Genomic DNA, 22,883 nt, shown 5'->3' on the forward strand with positions numbered 1-22,883 from the left:
TTGTGGCAGCCAGAAACTCACCAGGTGCTGCAGGCTCCTACCAGCATGTGAATGCAATGTTGGGCAAAGCGGCACCGGCTGGATTTCTGCATGCTGCTGTGAGACACAAGCTCCCAGCCACTAAGAAATAGAGCTTCAGTGCCTTTGTGGCAGCCAGAAACTCACCAGGTGCTGCGCGGGAGGAAGGCAATGGTAAACCACTCCTGCATTCTCCCTAGAAAACCACATGACGGCCCAAGCTTTCCTTTCACTTCCGCATTGACGGCCTTTCGCCTCCTCGTGCTTCTGTTCTGGGCGTCCTTTGCTGGATGTGATGATGCAAAAGGAAAGTATAGAAACTTGACCCGAGAGACTGAGTAGTAGCGGCGGCGGCGGAGCAAAGGCGGAGTAGGGCTTTGGGGCTCCAAAGTGCAACTCACCTGGTGCTGAACGAAAAACAAACTTTTTCCGCAGGCTTGGGAGAGTTCCTTCCTTTCAATTTGCAGCCCAAGATGGGATCCCTCCTCCCCAGCTTTTCTCTAGAAACCTGGATATTTATCATTGCCTTTCTGTCCCTCTTTATGCTGTAAGTACGCATCTGGGAGGAGGGGTTGCTGAGATCAGGGGGGCAGCAGCCCCCGCAGGGGGGAGATGGATTTAGAGCAGAGGTTGGCTCCCCAGATGAAGTTGAACTACAACTCCCATCATCCCCGGCCAGTCTATGGGTGAATGGAGTTGTAGTCCATCCTACAGCATCTGGGGATCCAAGGTTGGACTTAGATTCTGTGCCTGGAGTATTGTTTGTTTGTTTTAACAGGGGAGGGTTTTGAGGAATGTGATAGGTATTTGTATAGTATATAAAGTTGAAGAATATAGTGTATATAGTATATGAAGTTATGCTGGAAGCTGAACACTTAATCAGTAATTGTTTCTTTCTCTTAACTTGTGTTTGTTCAAATTGCACTTCCTTTCTGAAAAACCATTTTTAAAAAAAAATTATTAAGCACGGAAGGAAATTGCCTGTAGTTTAGGCAGATCAAAACACCTCTCTTTGGGCAGCCAGAACTCGGGAGGGGGTGCAGAATGATGCAAAGAAAGAGGAGGGTACTGTACCTTTTAATCATTGCTTAAGAGAGAGAAGTTCATAATTTAGTTTAACAGTTGCAGAAAGACTTTTCTGCGCCAGGTGGCCACCTGCACAGCTATTAAAGGCACAGAATCTATTCCTCCCAATCCTTATTTGCATCTAGCTAGATCCCTACCTACAGAGCTGGACTTAGGAACATAGGAAGCTGCCTTATTCCAAGTCTGACCCTTGGTCCATCTCGTTCAGTATTGTCCACACAGACTGGCAGCGGCTTCTCCAAGGTTGCAGGCAGGAATCCCTCTCAGCCCTATCTTGGCAACGTACTGTATGCTTTGGTAGTTTGTTGGTTCAATAAAAAAATCTTGTCCTATTTTTTTTAAAAAAAAAAAATCTTGTCCTATCTTGGAGATGCTGCCAGGGAGGGAATTTGGAACCTTCTGGCTCCATCCCCTGAGGGGAAGATCTTGCAGTGCTCACACTTCTAGTCTCCCATTCAAATGCAACCAGGGCAGTCCCTGCTTAGCTAAGGGGACAAGTCCTGCTTGCTACCACCAGACCAGCTCTCTTCCCAAATGATTGCCTCCAGTCCATCCATCTGCAGATGTGTACCTGATCTGCTGAAGATGTTGTTGGTCTTCAACTCCCACCATCTCCAGCCACAATGGCCATGGTTCCTGAGGATGATGGGAGTTGTAGTCCTTCGACATCTGGGGGCGCGGGCTTTTCCTTCCATGGCCCTCATTTCCAGATGGAGGTCACAGAACTAGAGTAGACACAATCCAAGAGCATGAAGTGGGGGAAAGAGTGAGATACACCTTGTGCAAAAGCATCGTCTGGAATTCCTTGTGGAGGAGAGCTGGTCTTGTGGTAGCAAGCATGACTTGACCCCTTAGCTAAGCAGGGTCCACCTTGGTTGCATATGAAAGGGAGACTAGAAGTGTGAGCACTGTCAGATATTCCCCTCAGAGGATGGAGCCGCTGCTCTGGAGGAGCAGAAGGTTCCAAGTTCCCTCCCTGGCAGCATCTCCAAGATAGGGCTGAGAGAGATTTATGCCTTCAATCTTGGAGGAGCCGCTGCCAGTCTGTAAAGACAATACTGAGCAAGATGGGCCAATGGTCTGACTCAGTATATGGCAGCTTCCTATGTTCCTATGTAATACCCTGGTTTTAGACCACTTCTCACCTAGGAAAGGTGGATCTTTTTAGGGGATGCCTATTAAATTCACTGCCTCACTGACTTCTCTCGCTGATTTTCTTTCCAGCTACGGGATCTGGCCGTACAGTTTCTTTAAGAAGCTGGGTATTCCTGGGCCAATGCCTTTGCCTTTCATTGGGACCTTTCACGAATACCGAAATGTGAGTCTCGGGCACTTTAACCATTTCCCTCCCCACACGCCCAATCTGTATTGCCCGCTACGGCAGCGAAGACATGGCAGTTTCCATTGGCGCCAATTGTTGCTCCCCTTCCAGGAACGCCCACCACCCCACATACACACACAAAGATCTAGATCAAGATTGCCTTGCGGGGTGGGCTAAAGGCCCCTTCCCCCTGCATCACAGCCCCAACCCAGATTGCTCCACTCCCAAGCCTTTTTAAAACCTCTTTGTTTATTGTTTAAACGTATTTGTTTTTTAACAAAAACATCCACTGCAAACGGATGTGATTAACGTCACCTCTGGCTTTGGTCTCCTTTGGTTCTCCTTTGGTCTCTTTTCCACCAGACAAAACCACTCTTAAGGCACTGAGGCCTCACATGCACAGCCATGTACAGCACAACACTACCACCTCCTTTTCTGAATTTAGCTTAGGGACATAGGACGCTGCCTTCTACTGAGTCAGACCATTGGTCCATCTCGCTCAGTATTGTCTACCCAGACTGGCAGCGGCTTTTCCAAGGTTGCAGGCAGGAGTCTCTCCCAGCCTTATCTGGAGATGCCAGAGAGGGAACTTGGCACCTTCTGCATGCAAGCAGGCAGGTGTTCTTCCCAGCGCAGCCCTGTCCTCTAAGGGGAATATCTTACAGTGCTCGTACATGTAGTCTCCCATGCAAATGCATACCAAGGCAGACCCTGCATAGCAGAGGGCAGTTCATGCTCGCTACCACAAGACCAGCCGCTGAAGATATTTCAGCACTGGCCGATACTGTGACTTTACTGCTACTGCTGAGAGAATATTAACTGCTGGTGATTTATCTTCATTTAAAATGTTATATTAACATTATTTTATATATTAATAACAATTTAATTTTTTTAAACATTCTTTAATTAAGATGTGCCATTGGACATTTGATTATATATGTTATCCACTTTGAGCTTTTTATTGAAAACTAGAAGAAGGACTATATAAGTTCATAATGTAATAAAGAAATACAATCATCTATCTATCTATCTATCTGTCTATCTATCTATTTCTCTAAGACATCCCTGTGGCTAATCCCATGCGTGGCAGCTTTCGTGGGAGTTCGCGATGGAGCTGCCGATTAGTGGCGGGGATGGCGTGGGGGGAGAGAAGCTGCAGCCCAGCGAAGACACAGAGAACTAGGGGCACAGATGCTCTGCGCCAGGTCAGCTTGTAAATAATACGTACCTCCCTGCTGCCCTACTCCGACATTATCCCGAAGTACCCAGAAGTAGCAGCTGCGACTGCTTGCTTGCTTATGCACATTGGGTGCGTGCACATGACATATGTGGCAGGCGTGCGCAGTTGCATTTGCTACTTCCGGGTTCTTCCGGATAATGTTGGAACGGGGGTGCGGGGAGGTACGTTGCCGGGCTTCTCACAAGACATGCGCCCGGGCGGGGGGGAGTGAATCCTCCCCCACCCGTTGTCGAACCGGCCCCTGCACATCCCTAGCAAAAAGTATAAGCTGTACTGTCATTTAAGGCCCCTGAAGCATGAAAGCATAGCCGAGTAGTTTAGAGGTGGGACATGGTTTCGCTTGCAGAATATTCCATTTCCTGCTACTGTTTTCTCTGACATCTCTAATCTTTACAGGGGGTTGTGGCGTTTGACCAGAAATGTTATCTGAAGTATGGCAAAATCTGGGGGTGAGTATTTGAGAATAAGACCCCTAGGTGGGTGGAAATTAGAACAGGGGTATGTGTTGCTGACTGAAGACTCTTAAAAAAAAAAATCTATGCCTCTGCCTCTAGAGCAGGGATTCTCAATTGGGACTGAGGAATTGGAAATAGTGATCCTCCTCTCTGTCTTTCTGACAACTAGAATTTTTGATGGCCGACAGCCAGTGATGGCCATTATGGACCCAACCATGATCAAAACCATCCTGGTAAAAGAGTTCTACACCAGTTTCACCAACCACCAGGTAGGTGTCTGCCAGGAAGCTGATGAAATGTACTGTAATACTGAGAGTTAGTGGTTTGGGTAAGGAAGCACTTGGGGTGTTTTCCAGACAGCAGCAGAAAGCACTGGAATAGTATTCCTGCACGCACACTCCAGCATGTTGTTGTCCGATTCTGTTGATTCTGTTGTCCGATGCTTTGTCCTCACTTCTGCTGTCCGAGCCTGTGCAGATTGATGCTTTGTCCAGATGGACAGCAGGGACTTTGTGCGTTTTCCTTATCGCCACCTGCTGGCTAGCTCTTGCATTCCATGAATGCACTATTTTATTTGCCCTAAAAGTAGTAATCCATTCTGCATGGAATGCAAGAGTTGGCCAGCAGGTGGCACTGAGGAAATCACATGAGGTCCCTGTTGACTATCTGGACAAAGCATCAATCTGCACAGGCTTGGACAGTAGAAGCCTGCTGGTGTGCATGTGGAGAGCAGGTAAAATCGTGTTGCAAATGTGCTATTCCGGTACTTTTTGCTGCTCTCTGGAAACACTCTTAGGGCTTCATTATCAGGCCCGCATAAAAAAGGCTGGATTAAGAATTACAGCTCCAATGCTCCTCTGGTTTTATTTCTGCTCTCGACTCCTCAGGACTTTGGTTTGAATGGAGAGTTGGATACAGCCCTAATGGTAGTCATGGATGAACAATGGAAGAGGATTCGCAATGTCCTTTCTCCCACCTTCACTAGTGGGAGGCTAAAGGAGGTAAGCCATCTCCCAGATTGGAAACCGTGCTGCCTAGTGCTGGGTTTCCCAACTGTGGGTCCCTGGACGTTGTTGGACTACAATTCCCATCATCCCCCTCAGTCATTGTGTCAGGGGATGTTGGGAGTTGTCCAGCAACATCTGTGGGCAAGAGTGGAAGACTGGAAGACTTGGGGTAATAGGCAGATACATCAGTTTCACAAAAATCCGAAGGAAGAAACCTGTCCCAATGTAACTCAATGGAGTGGAATGTTCGCAGACTCTGGGCAGTTAACAGACAACCCAGTGGGTGGAGCTAATGGAACTCGGGGAAAGAGCAACTTCAACAAAGAGAGCAGGAAATTTCTCAGTGTGAAGAATGCTTCCTCAAGACAGTCAGAACCCTTCTCTTTAAGAGGGGCAGGGTGTCTAAAACCTTCACCATGCTCAGGTAACACATGCACACCAGGGGTATACTGCAACATTAGTTGTGGGTCCATACTTATGTCTTCCCATTTGCTCCTTTAAATAATATTTGCATAAGTCAGCAAATATACTCCTTTGCCCACCTTGAGCTTCTCTTATTATGTATACCAAAGTTATGAGCTATGTTAACTGATATCCAGTCCAGCTTAAGTTCGCTTGAGAATGCTCCCATAGAATAAAGTAACTCCACTCCCTTGCCAGTCATGTCTGAAGTGATGTGATGGGTTTCTCATGCATCTAGATGACTTAAGATATTGGGCACATCGCAGAAGGTCACTCCAAAGTGTTTTGCCATCCATGTCTCCATTTGATGGATGGCCAACATCTCAAGTTTTGCTTTGCATTTCAGATGTTGCCTATTATCAACCATTATGGGGATGTCTTGGTAAGGAATGTCCAGAAGAAAGTGGACAGTGGAGACCCCATAGGCATGAAAGAGTGAGTAATTTCAGCAGGGGTGGGGCGGTCCTTTCGTGAGGTAAGGCAAGATAGTTTCCTCGGGTGGCAGATTATTCATAGCTTCTAGCAGGGCAATAAGATTCCTTATTGAGAGGAGTGGATGGTCTTGTGGTAGCCAGCATGACTTGTCCCCTTAGCTAAGCAGGGTCCTCCCTGGTTGCCTATGAAAGGGAGACTAGAAGTGTGAACACTGTAAGGTATGGAATTGCTCTGGGAAGAGCAGAAGGTTCCAAGTTCCCTCCCTGGCAGCATCTCCAAGATAGGGCTGAGAGAGACTCCTACCTGCAACCTTGGAGAAGCCACTGCCAGTCTGTGAAGACAATACTACTCCTACCTGCAACCCTTGGAGAAACCGCTGCCAGTCTGTGAAGACAATACTGAGCTAGATAGACCAATGGTCTGACTCAGTATAGCTTCCTGTGTTCCCTGGCACTATAACCTCTTTGGGCCCCATCTGATCCTTGCAAGAGATCCTATCTTTTCAGCTCCATATTTAGCAAAATTGTACGATAAAAATCTTTGTGCAGGGCGTCACTTCAGGTAAGGATCATGCTGGACTGGGTGGACCAAAGAGCTGACTCCGTATAAGACATCTTACCTTATGTTCCAGTAGGCAAGTACACACACAGAGAACAAAGCAGGGAAACATACAAACATCGGGCTCAAATTACCACAAAGTGCAGACAGGTATAGTCTGACAATTCTGTGTAAAACTTAAATGTAAACAAGATAATAAGGCAGTGACAAGCCACAGTAACTGGTGATAATACCGTCTTCCTAGCCTGGTTAGGTGAATTACAAGTCCACGTTGAGGGTTTGGTATTTTGAGATGTGTGATTTTTAAATGAGCAGTTTAAAGAAAAAGACCAAATGTGTGTTTGATGCGCAGTTTTCAGTCCCTCGGAAGGGAGATATTCTCTGCAAAAGACATGAGTAGGTGGATGTTCCAATATGTGTGGAATTTTTATTTTATTTTATTTGTAGTTATGATTATGATTATTAGTCACATTTCTGTCCATCCTAGGAGGAAAAAATATGTGTTTTGAAATATAAAGTCTACTATTATTATTTACTTATTGAGCCATTTTTGGAAGGGCGGTATAGAAATCTAATAAATAATATTCCTAGGTGTGTTTTATATAAATCACACTTTTATTGTTAAGTAAAATAAGTGGGGAAATGCTTGACTAACAAACAGAAGGTTGCCAGTTCGAATCCCCGCTGGTATGTTATATCGGGCAGCAGCGATATAGGAAGGTGCTGAAAGGCATCGTCTCATACTGCGTGGGAGGAGGCCATGGTCACCCCCTCCTGTATTCTACCAAAAAAACCACAGGGCTCTCTGGGCGCCAGGAGTTGGAATTGACTCAACGGCACATTTTTATATATATATATATATATATATATATATATATATATTTTTTTTTTATTTTTTTTTATTTTTTTTTTATATAAATATACTTTTAATATAAATATATTGCGTTAGGAACATAATTATATATCATACACATACACTACTTCTCCTACCAAATGTATTTATATACTGCTCTTCAACCTAAGTTTTCAAAGCAGTTTACCAAGAAAAATAAATAATACATAAATAAGATGGTTGACTGTTCCCAAAGGGCTCACAATCTAAAAAGAAACATAAAGCATATACCAGCAACAGCCACTGGAGGGATGCTGTGCTAGGGTTGGAGAGGGCCAGTTGCTCTCCCCCTGCTAAATAGAAGAGAACCACCACTTTAAAAAGGATCTCTGTGTTCAGTTAGCAGGGCAACATACAGAACAGAAACTGTGTTATTAAGAAAGTTAATGATGCAAGTTTTTACCAGTTGATATATAGGGAGCATTTTTCATGTATTTTAAAATGACTTTTTTGAAGACCTATACAGGTTAAAGCCTCTTTGATAACTGCAGAGTAGGAATTGCCACACTTGGATCCCTGGACGTTGGACTACAAGTCCCATCATCCCCAGTCACAGTGGTGGCCATTGTGGCTAGGGACAGTGGGACTTGTAGTCCACCAACACCTGGGGACCAAAGTTTGGGAATTCCTGCTGCAGTGTGTCTATGAAAGGGTTTGGGTTTGTTTGTTTTTTAATTACTTGTGGTCCAAATCCTTTTGGTTTTCTACAGTCCAAGGAAGCCTTTACCACATGCTTTACTGAACATGTAGCTTGGTTCAAAGTGTTTGAAGCTTTGAGACATACTCAAACACACACTTGAGGCACACTTGGGTTTTTTTTGTTTTGTTTTTTGAGACATGCTTGTTCTTGTTGAGAGGCTTCTCTGGGAAGACATGTGCTATGCAACCCATGACATTGGATGTAGTGATGTTTTCATCGTCTCCCTTATACCCCACCCCACTCCTCCCCACAGCATCTTTGGAGCCTACAGCATGGATGTCATAACCAGCACGTCATTCAGCGTTGACATAGACTCTTTGAACAACCCCAACGACCCGTTCGTCACACACGTCAAGAAGTTCCTCAAGCTCACCTTATTTAATCCACTGTTAGTCTTGGTTGGTATGTGCCCCCCCCATGCATTTGCAGCCCCCCTTCCCACCGTGCTTTACTTTTAAAGCAAATTGTGGGGTGCTGCAGCTTCATTGCATTCTTCCGAAATACTACTTTGCTTTCCTCTTTTGCAGTTCTCTTTCCATTCCTCGCAAAACCTATGAACAAGCTAGGAGTCACTCTGATACCTCTGTCCTTCATAAGCTTCTTCACCAACGCTCTCAGAAAAATCAAGGAGGACCGGCAAAAGAACAATCACACGGTCAGTCTGAACCAGTTGAAGGCCCATAACACGGGGAAACGTAGGAAGCTACCTACCGATTCAGACGCTTGCTCCAGTAGGGCCTACCCTGACTGGCAGCAACTCTCCAAGGTTTCAGGCAGTTTTCCCAGCCCTACCTGGAGATGCTGCCAGGGACTGAAGCTGGGACCTTCTGCATACCTAGCAGATGCTCTTCCACTGAGCTGCAGCTCTGTCCTGTATGCCAGGGGTTCTCAACGTTGGGTCTCCAGATATTATTGGACCAACTCCCATAATCCCCAGCCCCAGTGGCCTTTGGTTGGGAATTATGGGAGTTGAAGTCCAATAACATCTGAGGACCCAACGTTGAGAATCCCTGCTGTATGCAACAAAACAGAAGAGCACATTATGTCTGTTTCTTATATTTCTTCTTCACTGTGAGCCCCACCGCCCATTGAGGTCGTCTGGAGAGGTCCGTCTCCAGTGGCCGCCGGCTTGGCTGGTGGCCGAACGGGGACGGGCCTTCTCGGTTGCTGCCCTGAGATTGTGGAATGCGCTCCCTACTGAAATACGATTCTCCCCCTCTCTGACCATTTTTTAAAAGCATTTGAAATCTCACCTCTTCACCCAAGCTTTTTCAGCTTTTTACATTTTTAGGTTTTAGTCTGTGTGTTTGATTTTTAAATTGTCTAAATCGTTTTCCGTTTTTGTGTATGTTTTAACTTGTTTGATGTTCTTGTTAACTGCCCAGAGACAGAAGTTTGGGGCAGGATACAAATTTGATAGATAAATATTTATGTACCGCCTGATATATACATTTCTAGCAGTGTACACGATTCAAGTTACAATATAGAAATAAAAGCAAATAAACAATTCACGCTCATGAATTAAACAATTATTCACTTTCGTGGAATAACACAATGAAAAACCGTTCACAAACAAAACAATTTCACAGAATGAAACAATTAAACAGTTGAAAATTGATTTTAATGAAAAGCCTGAGAAAACAGGTGTTGCATACAGGAGACACCAAGTTCAGTCCCTGACATCTCCCGTTAGAGGATTCAGACAAGGAGGCTGGGAAAAACCTTTGCCCAAGACCCTAGGGCAGCAATTTCCAAATTTTGTGTCCCCAGGCGAGATAGGACTACAATTTCCAAACTTCCTAGCCATAATGGTCAAAGGGATAATGAGAGTTGTAGTCCAGTAACATCTGGGGACCTTCGATTAGGAGCCGCTGGTCAGAGCAGACAGTAGTGGGCAGGATGGATCAGTGGTCTGATTCAGTATAAAGCAGTTCCATACCTTAACATATGTGGTGGTCTTTCCCCCCTGGCTTTTGTGTATCTGTGGTCTCCCCCACCCCCAAAAAATGGCGGCAGACACCCAGGAGGCCAAAGAAAACGGTGGCGGTAGCCGGCCAGACGGCAGGCAGAGAAAATGGCAGCAAATGTTGGTGGGTGGCTGGCCGGACAGTCAAAGAAAACAGTGACAGGTGGCCAGGCGGGGGAGAAGATGGCAGGCAGCCAGGGGAAGAAGCCACAAAAAAGCAGCAGGGGGGAAAAGCAGCAGCGGCGAACTAGGGGCGCAGATGTTCTGCGCCCTGCCCAGCTAGTTGTTGTTGTTATTTTAAAGTTCTAAATTTACCAGAGCTACCTCTTCATCAGTTGCAAGGGGAATCGGGTATGCATGCAGTTAATTAATCCTTCTCTCCTGCTAATCTTCTCTGTCTCTATTCCCTACAGAACCGGGTTGACTTCTTGCAGCTAATGGTAGACTCCCAAATTTCAGGTGACGTCTCTGATGAGGCAAATGCATATAAAGGTACATCCAAAGATGCCTTCTTTGAACATAAGCTGCTAAGGTGGTTGTTTGGGATAGGTAGGCTTAAGGTAAACATTGGTGGATTGTGCAGGAATGGAGACTGTACATCTGTTGAACTGTGTTTTGTGCCTGGGGTGCCATTTCAGATATTTTGCAAGTGGGAAACAAGATTCTCAGCTATATGTAAGTGCCTGTGAAGTGGATTTAACCCAGCCTTTGTCCTAAGGCAAGCCCACGTGAGGGGAAGAAAAAATGCTGAATCATCCCCTCTCTATGCGTTGACCCATAAAGGCTTTTGTGTTTCTCCAGTAGCTGATTTGCTGCCTCCACCCCGCAATTATTACAGTGTTTAACCCCCACCCCACTGGATTTAGGTGGAATTCCAGGGAGACTCTCTTTCTCTTTCTATTGGAGAAGTACAAAAACCTTCCACGTGCAAGCTTACATGTGGTGAGAAACTTTGAAAGCTGAATGATCATATTGAGGCGTGTTTGCACCAGAGTAAACCCCTTTCCAGCCCCGTTTTCCCGAGTTAAAAATCCACTCAAAGAGGCTGGTTAAAATTTGCAAAGAACAAACAGAAAAAGTAATCTTTATTCAAAGTACTACAGACAGTTTCCGTCTGAGACTTTCTCAGCTTTTAGTTAAAGATAAAAACACTCATTGGTTACAAGGTTCCTTCCAAAAAGCACTCCAGCTGATATCGGAGTGGCACACTTTAAAAAATCGTGGTTACCCAGTTGCAAAGAATATGGATGTAAGAAAATACAAAAGCACCTTTAAACTTTACATAGACTCTTTCAGCACTCTAGCTGGATGGATGGGTGCAGGCTATTGCTTTCTTAGCTTAGTTACGTTCTAGGTAAAACAACAATAGACCAGTTACAGGGATATGCAAGACACATGAAAGGAAAATAAAAGTCTGATGCAAACTGACTAACAAACTGTTCCCTAGGCTAAACTTCCCCGAAGCCAAAGCCCTGGCTTCCTTCTTGAACTCACCAAAACCATGGTAGAGGATTCAAGCCCCTGCAGTCCTTATCTTCCAAGAGTTGCAGTCCTGCCTGTTGCAGCCATTTGACCAGCCACACATCCGGCTGCCAGCCCAGCCTAGCTTCAACTGCACAAAGAAACGCTCCTCTTCCTGCCTCATGGCCCTCTAGGTCCTACTCACCATGTGCTGAGTGGCTGATCCCCTAGAGGTCACCCACCACCCTGTTACGTAGTTTGTAAAATTAGCAAAAACCTCACCATCTGATTATTGTTTGCAGTTGTTGTCTGTTTGTTATTGCTGGTCAATGACCGAAATAAAGATATCTATCTATCTATCTATCTATCTAGAGGTCACCACCTGTCAGTCAGGACAGGGTACACTTCCAGTTCACTCTGTAGGGGAAGGAGGGGCGGTTCAGTGAGTGATCACGACAGCCTGCTCTTAGATAGGGGTGTGTGTGGAATTAGTTTGGCTGGTTTGGTTCGAATCCACACTGGATTCGACACGGCCTAACCCAGTTCCAGCCTAACTGTTTCGTGGGCCAGTTCGGGGATACACTTGTAAAGGAGAATCTTTTAGAACCAGGGCCGGTGCAGTTCGATCTCTGACCAGCTGAACCGGGCCGGTTCGATTCGAACCACGGTTTGAATTGAGATGACTTGCACATCTCTACTCTTAGATCACTGCAAAAACAAGAGTGCATTTTAAAGAACACTTGTTGTGGTTATAATAAAACAATAACTACCGGAGCCAGCCTGTCCACTAGGCAGACCTCAGCAGTCACTTAGGGCACCAATTCTTGGGGAGCGTATAAAGAGTGCCAGAATATAATACTGCCAATTATTCATTCTCTCCCTCTTGTATTACACTCTGAAGCGCTGCACAGTGATGTAAGGATGTAAGACGTCATACTGCAGCCTGCTCCCCAAAAGGCCTGCACGTTCTGCACCCCAAAACACACAGTTGTCTTTGTTCATTGTACCGCAGCCCCCAAGAAACAGCTAGCCTCCTAAGCTGCACTCCCGCTCTTACTGTGAATTGCTGGCCTCAGCATTCATTTCCAAAAAGAAATGGTCTCAGGCTAGATTTCCAAATTAACAGCATCATCGTTTCATCTCTGAAGTGCTAGAGTTTTGCTTCCATAATAGATTGTATCCTCTCCCATTGTATCCTCAAACCAGCGCAAGCTGGTCATTTGCATGGACTGGTCATTCAAACTGGTAAATGAGCTGCCTGTGTGGCTCAAGTGTATTATTATTTATTTAACACGTTTGTATACTGCCCCCAAAAATGCATGTCTCTGGGCAGTTTACAACAAAAACAATCAACACAACAAATAAAAAGTTTAAAACACTACAATTTAAAATGTCAAAACTATTTAAAACATAATTAAAACAATATCTAATTAAAAGCCTGGGTTAACAAATGTGTATTTTAAAAGTTGTAAGAGAGAGGGAAGCTCTTATAGGGAGCACATTTATTATTTATTTATTTAACACACTTCTATGCCGCCCCAAATGCAAGTTCTCTGGGCGGTTTACAAGAGAAGAAAAACAACCAATAAAAGATTAAAACATTTCAACCATTAGATTTTGAAAAGGTAAAACTATTAAAACACAATTAAAACAGTATCCAATTAAAAGCCTGGGTGAACAGATGCATCTTTAAAGACTTTTTAAAAGTTGTCAGAGCTGGGGAGGCTCTTATTTCAGCAGGGAGCCTGTTCCAAAGCCTCGGGGCAGCAGCAGAGAAGGCCCGTCCCTGAGCAGCCACCGACGAGCTGGTAGCAACTGCAGACGAACCTCTCCAGATGATCTCAATGGGTGGTGTGGTTTGTAGCAAAGAAGGCATTTTCTTAAATACCCAGGGCCCAAGCTGTTTAGGGCTTTATAGGTTATAACCAAAACCTTGTATTTTGCTCCGAAACCTTTCGGCAACCAGTGTAGATCTTTTAAAATAGGAGTGATGTGGTCTCTCCGAGATGACCCAGAGACCAACCTGGCTGCCGCATTCTGTGCCAACTGCAGCTTCCGGACAAAGGCAGTTCCACATAGAGCGCATTGCAGTAATCAAGTCTGGAGGTGACCAGCAGATGTGCCACTGTTCTGAGGTCATTTATCTCAAGAAACAGATGCCGCTGTCGTTGAAGCCTGGGCTCTACACTTCTTCGTTTCAGGGGGGAGGGTGCCAAAATCAAACTTTGCCTAGGGTGCCAGAAACCCTACGGCTATTCCTGATAATTACTACAATACAACCCACACAGACTGAACAGTTGCTCCCTTCTAGGCACACGTGTACGTGTGTGTGTGTGTGTGTGTGTGTGTGTGTGTGTGTGTGTGTGTGTGTGTGTGTGCTCGCACACACTTGTGCTTGCTCGCACACACTTGTGCTGTAAAGCTAATTTGTGCCTTTGGCATTCATATCTAACACATCAGCCCATAGAAATGTGCTATAGCAATTGTCACAGTATGTTGAGCTACTGTGTAGCTCAAATACCTAGGAGCTAAGACAGAGTCAAAATGGCCACCCCACTTCTGCCTCATTTGCAGGCTGAGAAATGTAGGAATTGTTTTGCCAGTCTTCAGGTAGTGCAAAATGGGTTGAAAGGTTCAGGAGGGCCTACCAGTGGCAGTGGTGGTGGTCTTCCCAGTGACTTCCATTTCCCCCACCAGAGTGCCCCCTAGGAACAACGCTATTAGGGATGTGCATGGAATTCACACAAATCTATTTGAATTCAAATTGAATTGTCATCCATTCAGTTCGGAACCATTGAATAGAGTGGAGATTTGCTCCAGTTGAATCCGAGTGAATCCCAATATCGATTTGAGCAAATCTCTACTCTATTCAGTTGTTCCAAATCAAATCGATTCGAGTTTGATTCAGATTCAGATCAGTTCATATGAATTTTGTGCACATCCCTAAACACTAGGTCATCCATGTAACATCATTCCTAGAGGCATTGGTGGGCAGGGATGGCACGTTGCTGCTACTGCAGAACTGGCAATGGCAGTGAAAGAAGGGAAGCCAGGGAAGCAGTTTGGGCAGTCCTTCAGGCCCCAAACCCCCCACATATTTAAGTCCAGTACTCTGCCTTAGAAACTGTTGGCTATATGTTAATAGGACACAGAATGATTGTGAGCCACCCCAAGAGTTCTTCTGTTAACTTGTTTTGACTTTTTATGTGTGTGTTAATTGTTTTATGTTAAGAGTTTATGTTTATGCCCAGAGACGAAAGTTTGGGCGGTATAGAAGTTTAATAAATAAGTAAATAAGGACATAGAAAGTGAAACAATAATAATTCTAGGAGTTCCTGATTTTATGGCTTCCCTGCTTGTCTGCAGTCTCGAGAACTCACCCTGACACAGCCACGCTTCCACAAAATAATGTGCGTATTTTATTGGGCTAGTTGTTGGCATATTAGACCTCCTTTCAACTGGAATGCCGCTGCTGCTCTTTGTCCTATGATGAGAGGGAAGCTACGGAGTGCTGAGACTGAAAGGAGTAGAAAGGCATTCTCCTTGCGGAGAGTTCCCAGATAATTATACCGCACCAGGGGCTCCAAATCAGTTTTGTGCTATCGTAGGCACAGAGCCCTTTGTATGTGTCCACCCAGGCTGAAGTGGATGTGCAGGGCGGAGAAGAGACATCAAAGAAGCAGGATTCTTCTCCTGACCTATCTGTATTCATTAAAATGCCTGTGGAGAGCTCTCTACCTGGCTCCCTACACCACAGGTTCTCAGGTCCCCAGATGCTCTTGGACATCCACCTTGGCAGGGGGTGATGGGAGTTCTAGTCCAACATCATCTGGAGACCCAAGTTAGAGAGGAGAGCTGGTCTGGTGGTAGCAAGCATGAATTGTCCCTTTAGCTAAGCAGGGTCCATCCTGGTTGCATATGAATGGGAGACTAGAAGTATGAGCACTGCAAGATAGAGCAGAGGTTCCAAGTTCCCTCCCTGGCAGCATCACCAAGAAAGGGCTGAGAGAGATTCCTGCCTGCAACCTTGGAGAAGCCGCTGCCGGTCTGTGCAGGCAATCCTGAGCTAGATGGACTGATGGTCTGACTCAGTATATGGCAGCTTCCTATGTTCCTAACCCACTTTCCATCCAGTGCACACAGGTCGGGATTACAGTTGAGTTTTTCCTGTACTCATTCCCGGCCCCACTTGCTTTTCCAGCTCTAACTGACAAGGAGATTTTTACCCAGGCCATCTTCTTTATCTTTGCTGGTTATGAGACCTCCAGCACCTCTCTCAGCTTCATGTCTTACTGCCTGGCCACTCACCCAGATGTTCAGCAAAGGCTTCAGGATGAGATTGATGAAGTTCTTCCTAACCAGGTCAGAGTCTCATTTATGGTGTTTGTGTCTCATATTTCACTGAGGATCGAGCAGTAGGGATGTGCAACGAACTGGCTCCTTTCGAACCGATGGTGGTGTGGGAGTAGCTTTAAGGGTCTTAAAGAGCACTCCTAGCGAACGCCTTCTTTTACATGAGCCCCACTGCACGTTAAGGTCATCTGAGGAGGTCTGTCTCCAGTTACCACCGGTTCGTTTGGTGGCGACTCAGAGGCGGGCCTTCTCTGTAGCCGCTCCCGGGCTGTGGAATGCACTCCCAGCAGAAATCCGTAATCTTAATTCCTTACTGACCTTCAAGAGAGCCCTTAAAACCCATTTGTTTGGCCTGGCCTTTCAGGGTTTTTAATTAGTTTTAATTGTTTTGATGTTAACCTGGTTTTCAGGGTCTTAATTGTTCTGATAGTTTAATTGTTTCTTAAGATACTTTTAAATTGGTGTTTATATTTGTGTTTCTGTTTTAATTGTTTTTTTATGATTTTTGTTTTTAATTGTAAACCGCCCTGAGCCATTTCAGAAGGGCGGTATAAAAATTGAATGAATGAATGAATGAATAAATAAATAAAGATGGGGGGGGGTGCACTCCCCCCCCCACCTCTGCGCTGGTTCGAAAGCGGGGGTTCTGAACCTTACAATAGAATGCCAAACAGGTTCGTGCACACCCCTATCGACCAAATGGTCTGTACCAGGGGGGAAGACATCTGCAGGAGGAAAAAGCCATGTGCATTTTCAGGGTCTGCTTTCTGAAGGTCACAGAAAACTGCTCCGAACGATGGTATAATATAGTGATGAACTGTGAGACAACTGTACTCAGATTTTGAAAATATAACTAAAAATGTTCAGGATACGTAGTACACAAAGGTGGTAACAATTGCGATTGGGAGGGCAACATAGAGCATGCAAATGTGAAATCAGTCCATGATAACATGGAATTTAGTTGGAACACTTTTGATTCAAAAAGTGTACGCAGCTAGTACTATTGGCTGGTGAGATCATCTTGAAAGGATGGTTGGACGGCATCTGGTATAAATAAAACGCCAGAAGATGAATCTAAAAATAGGGTTGGGTTGAATCCATTTGGTGAATTTTACCATGAGTTTTCATCCAAGTAAGATAATCTAAATTCTCGGCATTTCCACAGAATTCTAGTTGTGTTACTAGGCAAGACTGGAGAGATTGGTGCTGCATCTTGAATAGCATTGGGCATGGATGGTGGCCATTCTGAGAATGTGTGAATCACTCTAAGATGGTGGCACTGAAATTCATGTTGCTAGATTAGAACTGGATTTTGTTGGCAGAGACAAGGAACCTATGGGGAGTGAAGAAACCCTTTCCTCTGCTACGTTCCTGGGCCTTTAGCATGCCCTGCCATCATGTTTAAGTTTTTCTCCGCAACCACGAGGATTTGAAGAGTGCTCTTTCGAACAGGGCGGATCTCAGGAGTATGACGCATCCACCATGTTTGTCTCATAGTTTATGGTCCAGTGGAACAGCACTCAGTGATTTATAGTCTAGTTGTGAAAGTTGATGTCTTTCTAGATGCTCTCCATTCAGGGGTAACTCAAGGCATTGCAGTGCCTGAGGTGAGGCACCAGATGCTACTTTGCCCCAGCTCCCTTTCAAAGTTGACCTTCGCAATCTTTGAAAGTGGCTTGAAGCAGGGAAGATTGCCAGCAGCCTCCTCACGCTGCTGGGATGGGTAGCATTTAGTACAGAAATGTGAAATCAGTCCATGGTAACATGGTATTTAGTTGAAACACTGAGTTAAGTTTTGCAAGGAGCTTTCTTTCTTTCTTTCTTTCTTTCTTTCTTTCTTTCTTTCTTTCTTTCTTTCTTTCTTTCTTTCTTTCACATATTTTTATACTGCCCAAAACTCACATCTCTGGGCAGGAATGGGAAGCACTCCCTACAAAAGCTTGCAAGGATGAGATCGGTCCTGAAGAGCTGCTCCGATGGCAGTAGTAGGGACCATCTCACTGCCCTGTTGGCGCCCCCGTAATCTGGCGCCTAAGGCGACGGCTTCACCTTGCCTCATGAAAGGGCCACCCTTGTCGCCATTCTCAAAGAATTTTTTTCTTTCTTCACAGGCCACTCCCACCTATGATGCAATCTTTCAGATGGAGTATCTTGACATGGTAGTGAATGAAACCCTCCGGATGTACCCGCCAGTAGGGCGGCTTGACAGGGCTTGTAAAAAAACTGTGGAGATTAACGGGGTGACTATCCCAAAAGGAACGGTGGCCATGATCCCAGTTTATGTCCTTCACCATGACCCACAATACTGGCCAGAACCAGAAGAGTTCAGACCTGAGAGGTAGGTTGCAAGGAGAAAGGCCCAATAAATAAAAACCAGAGCAAGTGTAGGGGGATACGGAGCGGGTGTGATTATTATAGCGCCTAAATAATGCATTTATCATTGTTTGACATCCCGTCTCTGCAATGCCATGCATGCCCTTTTTATGATCTACATCCATAAACTGTGCATGGAATTTAATTAACTGTATTGAAGAAAATGACACCTTAGCTGGCTTTAACAGCTGTAACGTTGGCCTGGTTTTATGTCCAGCTATTAACAGAGGAGCCATAGGGCAGCTGGCACTGAGCCATGCAAATTCACAGCGGAAGGGTAAAGATGTGTGTAGGGAATGAAAGTTAATCTTCCAGTTTTCCAGCTAGAAAAGATCCCCTGTTCAGAAGCTGCTTGTCGGGTCAGAACCCGAGAAAGCAAGGTAGAACTGGTGGTACAGCCCAATCAGAGACGCCTGATTTATTTATTTATTTATTTTATTCAGTTTCTAGACCGCTCTTCCAAAAATGGCTCAGAGAAGGTTTACACAGAGAAAAAATAAATAAAGATCCACATTTGGGATCTTTGAAAAGATCAAGGAAAGATAGGGAGGAGAGCTGGTCTTATGGCAGTAAGCATGAATGGCCCCCTTTGCTAAGCAGGGTCTGCCCTGGTTTCCATTTGAATGGGAGACTGCGTGTGTGAGCATTGTCAGGTATTCCCCCTCAGGGGATGGGGCCGCTCTGGGAAGAGCATCTGCATCCGAGCATGTAGAAGGTTCCAAGTTCCCTCCCTGGCAGCATCTCCAAGATAGGGCTGAGAGGGACTCCTGCCATCCACCTTGGAGTAGCTGCTGCCAGTCTGGGTAAACAGTACTGAGCTAGATGGACCTATGGTCTGACTCAGTATATGGCAGCTCCCGATGTTCCAGTGAAGATTAAGCACTTCAGGCGTTAGGCCAGCTTTGAGCTACAATCCCTCAATTTTGAGCTACAATTTCCCCCAATTAGTCATGTCCTTGCAAGTCGTTCCATGAAGCATCTGCCCTTAGATCAGTAATTAGGCCCACATGGGTTCCTTCCACAAGGCATGATTTTCAAGTACTAGCTTTGATCACTTTTGATCCCAGCGGTGAAAGAACAAAGCTGATTATTGTGTCCTGCATCCCTGAACAATCTTTTGGGGACAGAAGCTTCAGCTCACGCATTTCTCTTCTTTGGGAACAGATTCAGTAAAGAGAACCGGGAAACCTTCAACCCCTACACCTTCCTGCCCTTCGGGGCGGGGCCCCGGAACTGCATTGGGATGCGTTTTGCCCTTCTGGTCTTGAAAATAGCCATGGTGGTCCTGCTGCAAAAATTCTCCTTCCGAACCTGCAAAGAGACACCGGTAGGTTGTGGGATCCTTCATGCCCGGCAATATGTTCTGCTGGTTCAGCACTCACTAAAAGCAGATGACGCCCAGTTTGGTGTGAGAGCGTGACGTATCGTGAGCTCTTTCATCCTTTGCCATTTTAATGCTGAAAATGCCCTCCAGCTCTTCGCAGAAAAAGCCATTTGAGGAAGAAGTGGTGCTCCCGCGCACGTGAGCCATGCTCCCACATTAAACTGGACTCCCCACAACGGTGTGTGGGTTCTAACAGACCATTCTCCGACCACTTCCTGCTTTAAGCCTTTTGGTGACAGACACAGTTGCAGTAAAATGTAATCTGACCTTCAGCAATCTCCACCCAAAATAGTTGCGCTCACAGCTTCCAATGTAGAAACTTGCTGGTTCAGTGGTGAGGCTAGCAGAAGTGCAAACTCCTAGATACTTTTTGCGCCCTTGTTAAATACAGCAGTGGTTGTGAGACACATGTTCCAAATTAATGAAATATACCCCACATATATATGCAGTCATGTATTAGAACATTCAGAAGTGCAGGCGCTCCCCATGACACTCTTCATAGCCACGCCCACTCTGATGGCCACATCCCATAGCCACACCCACATCCCATAGCCACGCCCATGCCGACAGCCACGCCCACCACATAGATGCAATAATTCAGGGGGTTCTGTGGCAAGAAGTCAAGGATATATCATCTTATACCCGTTTACCTGGGAGTAAAATGACTTGACTAGCAAGCTAGAGAGGTTGCCCGTTCGAATCCTTGCTAGTTTGTTTCCTAGACTATGGGAAACGCCTATATCTGGCAGCAGCAATATAGGAAGATGCTGAAAGGCATCATCTCACACTGCACGGGAGATGGCCATGGTCAACTCTTGTATTCTCCCAAAGACAGCCACAGGGCTCTGTGGGTGCCAGGAGTCGACGCCGACTCAACGGCACACTTTAAGCCCCACTGAATTCAATAAGCCGTACATCTGAGCAGGCACACGTAGGGTTGCACTGTAATTTTAAGTACTGTTATTTCAGTGGGCTGACTCTGAACATCCAGATCAGTGAGTGGAAGATTAAATGGCTGCTGTTTTGTTTTAATTATTGGGTTAAACAAGTTACAGATGTAGCCTGAAATACAACAACTCAAAAGCTAGCTGACATGAGCCTAGGGAAAGGCTCAGGTCGGCCAGCATTCCTGCTGAGGTCATGGAGGGGGGAAAGTACGGGGAGTCTGTGATTCTGCCTCTACCTGTCGTACTATCCTATTGCATCATTAGGGGTGCTTTCCAGTTGTTTCCAATGGTGTTGCTGTCTGCTGTATCTTCACCCTCTTCACTAATGCTTTCCGCCTTCTTTCTTTTTTCTTGTTAATGGCCCAGATCCCTCTGGAACTGGATAGCATGGGCTTCATCCAGCCGAAAAAGCCTATCATGCTGAAGATGGTCCCCAGAGCCAGAACAGAATCTGAGGAATAAGGACTACGGCACCACTAAAAGCCTGCAACTCTAACTCTAACTCTCTCTCTCTCAATGCCTTTTCGTCTTTCCATCACATGGGAGTTGTGACTTCACAGAACACATTGGAGGCAGATGTCGCTTTTAGCTCAAGAACTGACACTGATAGGCTTTTAATTTTGTTTTTCAGCCTAGGGGAGCTGGGCGATCTCTTCTAGCAGCCCGTAAGGAACTTTGCTGACACGGAGGCTTTTAATATACTGGCATTTATTTAAGAGGGAAGCAGAGGTAAAGGAATAAAGAACTACGGACAAGTTGCTATCTTTTTAATTAAATGGTGCCCATCTGAGAGGATGAACATAGTGAACATTCTTGCATTGGTGAGCAGTGAGGTTTACAGTATTTGAGGGAAGTTGACACCGACTCGACAGCACACTTTACCTTTAGCTGTGTGGGATTCACACGCCTCTCAGCCCTGCTGGATCAGGCCCAAGAAGGCCCATCTAGTCCAGCATCCTGTTTCACACAGTGGCCCATCAGATGCCGCTGGAAGCCTACAGGCAGGAGCTGAGGGCATGCCCTCTCTCCTGCTGTTACTCCCTGGCAATTCGTACTCAGAGGCATCCTGCCTCTGAGGCTGAAGGTGGCCTATAGCCCTGTGACTAGTAGCCGCTGATAGACCTCTCCTCCATGAAGTTCTCCAAACCCCTCTTCAAGCCATCCATGTTGTTGGCTGTCACCACGTCTTGTGGCAGAGAATTCCACAAGTTGATTATGCGTTATGTGAAAAAGTAGCACCGTTAGTTGGTCCTAAATTTCCTCGTAATCAATTTCATGGGATGACCCCTGGTTCTAGTGTGATGTGAGAGGGAGAAGAATTTCTCTCTCTCCACTTTCTCCACCCCATGCATGATTTCGTAGACCTCTATCATGTCTCCCCGCAGTCATCAACTAAATAGCCCCAGGCGTTGTAGCCTTGCCTCATAAGGAAGGTGCTCCTGGCCCCTGATCATCCTGGTTGCCATCTTCTGCACCTTTCCCAGTTCTACAATGTCCTTCTTTAGATGTGGTGACCAGAATTCTTCGCAGTACTCCAGGCGTGTGACAGTACAATGTCCTGTTCATTGAATGTCCTACACCCTTAAGTGTTATAAAAAGCAGGGATGCTATACTTGCTTGCAGCGTTTTCGATCGTATCAGTGGACGCAAACGGTGAAGTTAAAGCCACCGGCTCATCTGGTGGCTACTTGGAGACGGGCCTTCTCTGCTGCTGCCCCGAGGTTTTGGAACGCGCTCCCTGCTGAAATAAGAGCCTCCCCATCTCTGACAACTTTTTAAGAGTCTAAAGACGCACCTATTCACACAGGCTTTTAATTAAATATTGTTTTAATAGTTTTAATACTGTTTTAAAATATTGTTTTAAATTTTTGTAACATTTTAACTTTGTTGTTGTTCCTTTGTTTTAACTAATGTTTTACTTTCTTTTCTTTTTACTTTGTTGTAAACCGCCCAGAGACGCACGTTTTGGGCGGTATAAAAATATATGTTAAATAAATAAATAAATACATGGCTTTTTCTCATAGGCATATAGCAGTGTCTAATTAATTTTGTATACCTTTGCTACTTCTGGTTTGGCCATTCACATCAAGTGTGGGTTTTTGTGGTGTGATGCAATTAGTTTATTCGTATTTTGTTTGCCGCTTGGAGACCTGAAGTTCGAAAAGCAGAGTGGTAACTATTTTGGTTTGTGGCTGTTCGACTGAATGTGGACCTAGTCAATAGTT

The 22,883-nt window shown here is 45.4% G+C and overlaps 1 protein-coding gene and 1 long non-coding RNA gene across 3 annotated transcripts in view; one reads left to right on the forward strand and one right to left on the reverse strand.

Annotated features, from left to right (window-relative positions):
* Nucleotides 1-392, reverse strand: part of LOC128336517 (uncharacterized) — a 35,446-nt gene extending 35,054 nt beyond the window's left edge. Inside the window, exon 1 of the long non-coding RNA XR_008311990.1 lies at nt 166-392. This is a non-coding gene — a long non-coding RNA (uncharacterized LOC128336517). The remainder of the gene's footprint in view (nt 1-165) is intronic.
* On the forward strand, nt 141-22,681 carry LOC128336516 (cytochrome P450 3A24-like). Of its 2 annotated transcripts, XR_008311989.1 has the most exons (14): nt 141-565; nt 2,329-2,422; nt 4,062-4,114; nt 4,290-4,389; nt 5,008-5,121; nt 5,936-6,024; nt 8,428-8,576; nt 8,702-8,829; nt 10,554-10,632; nt 15,803-15,963; nt 18,066-18,292; nt 19,492-19,654; nt 21,025-21,479; nt 22,282-22,681. XR_008311989.1 is itself a non-coding variant. In XM_053276322.1 (13 exons), the coding sequence occupies exons 1-13, from the start codon at nt 492-494 to the stop codon at nt 21,118-21,120; spliced, it is 1,527 nt and encodes a 508-aa protein (XP_053132297.1). In that variant the 5' UTR covers nt 141-491; the 3' UTR covers nt 21,121-22,681. The 2 variants fall into 2 exon arrangements, 1 of the variants encoding a protein (XP_053132297.1); XM_053276322.1 differs by having other exon boundaries at nt 21,025-22,681.
* The last annotated feature ends 202 nt before the right edge of the window (nt 22,682-22,883 follow it).

Source organism: Hemicordylus capensis, chromosome 13 (genome assembly GCF_027244095.1).
Source record: "Hemicordylus capensis ecotype Gifberg chromosome 13, rHemCap1.1.pri, whole genome shotgun sequence".
In the NCBI taxonomy this organism is placed as follows: domain Eukaryota; kingdom Metazoa; phylum Chordata; class Lepidosauria; order Squamata; family Cordylidae; genus Hemicordylus; species Hemicordylus capensis.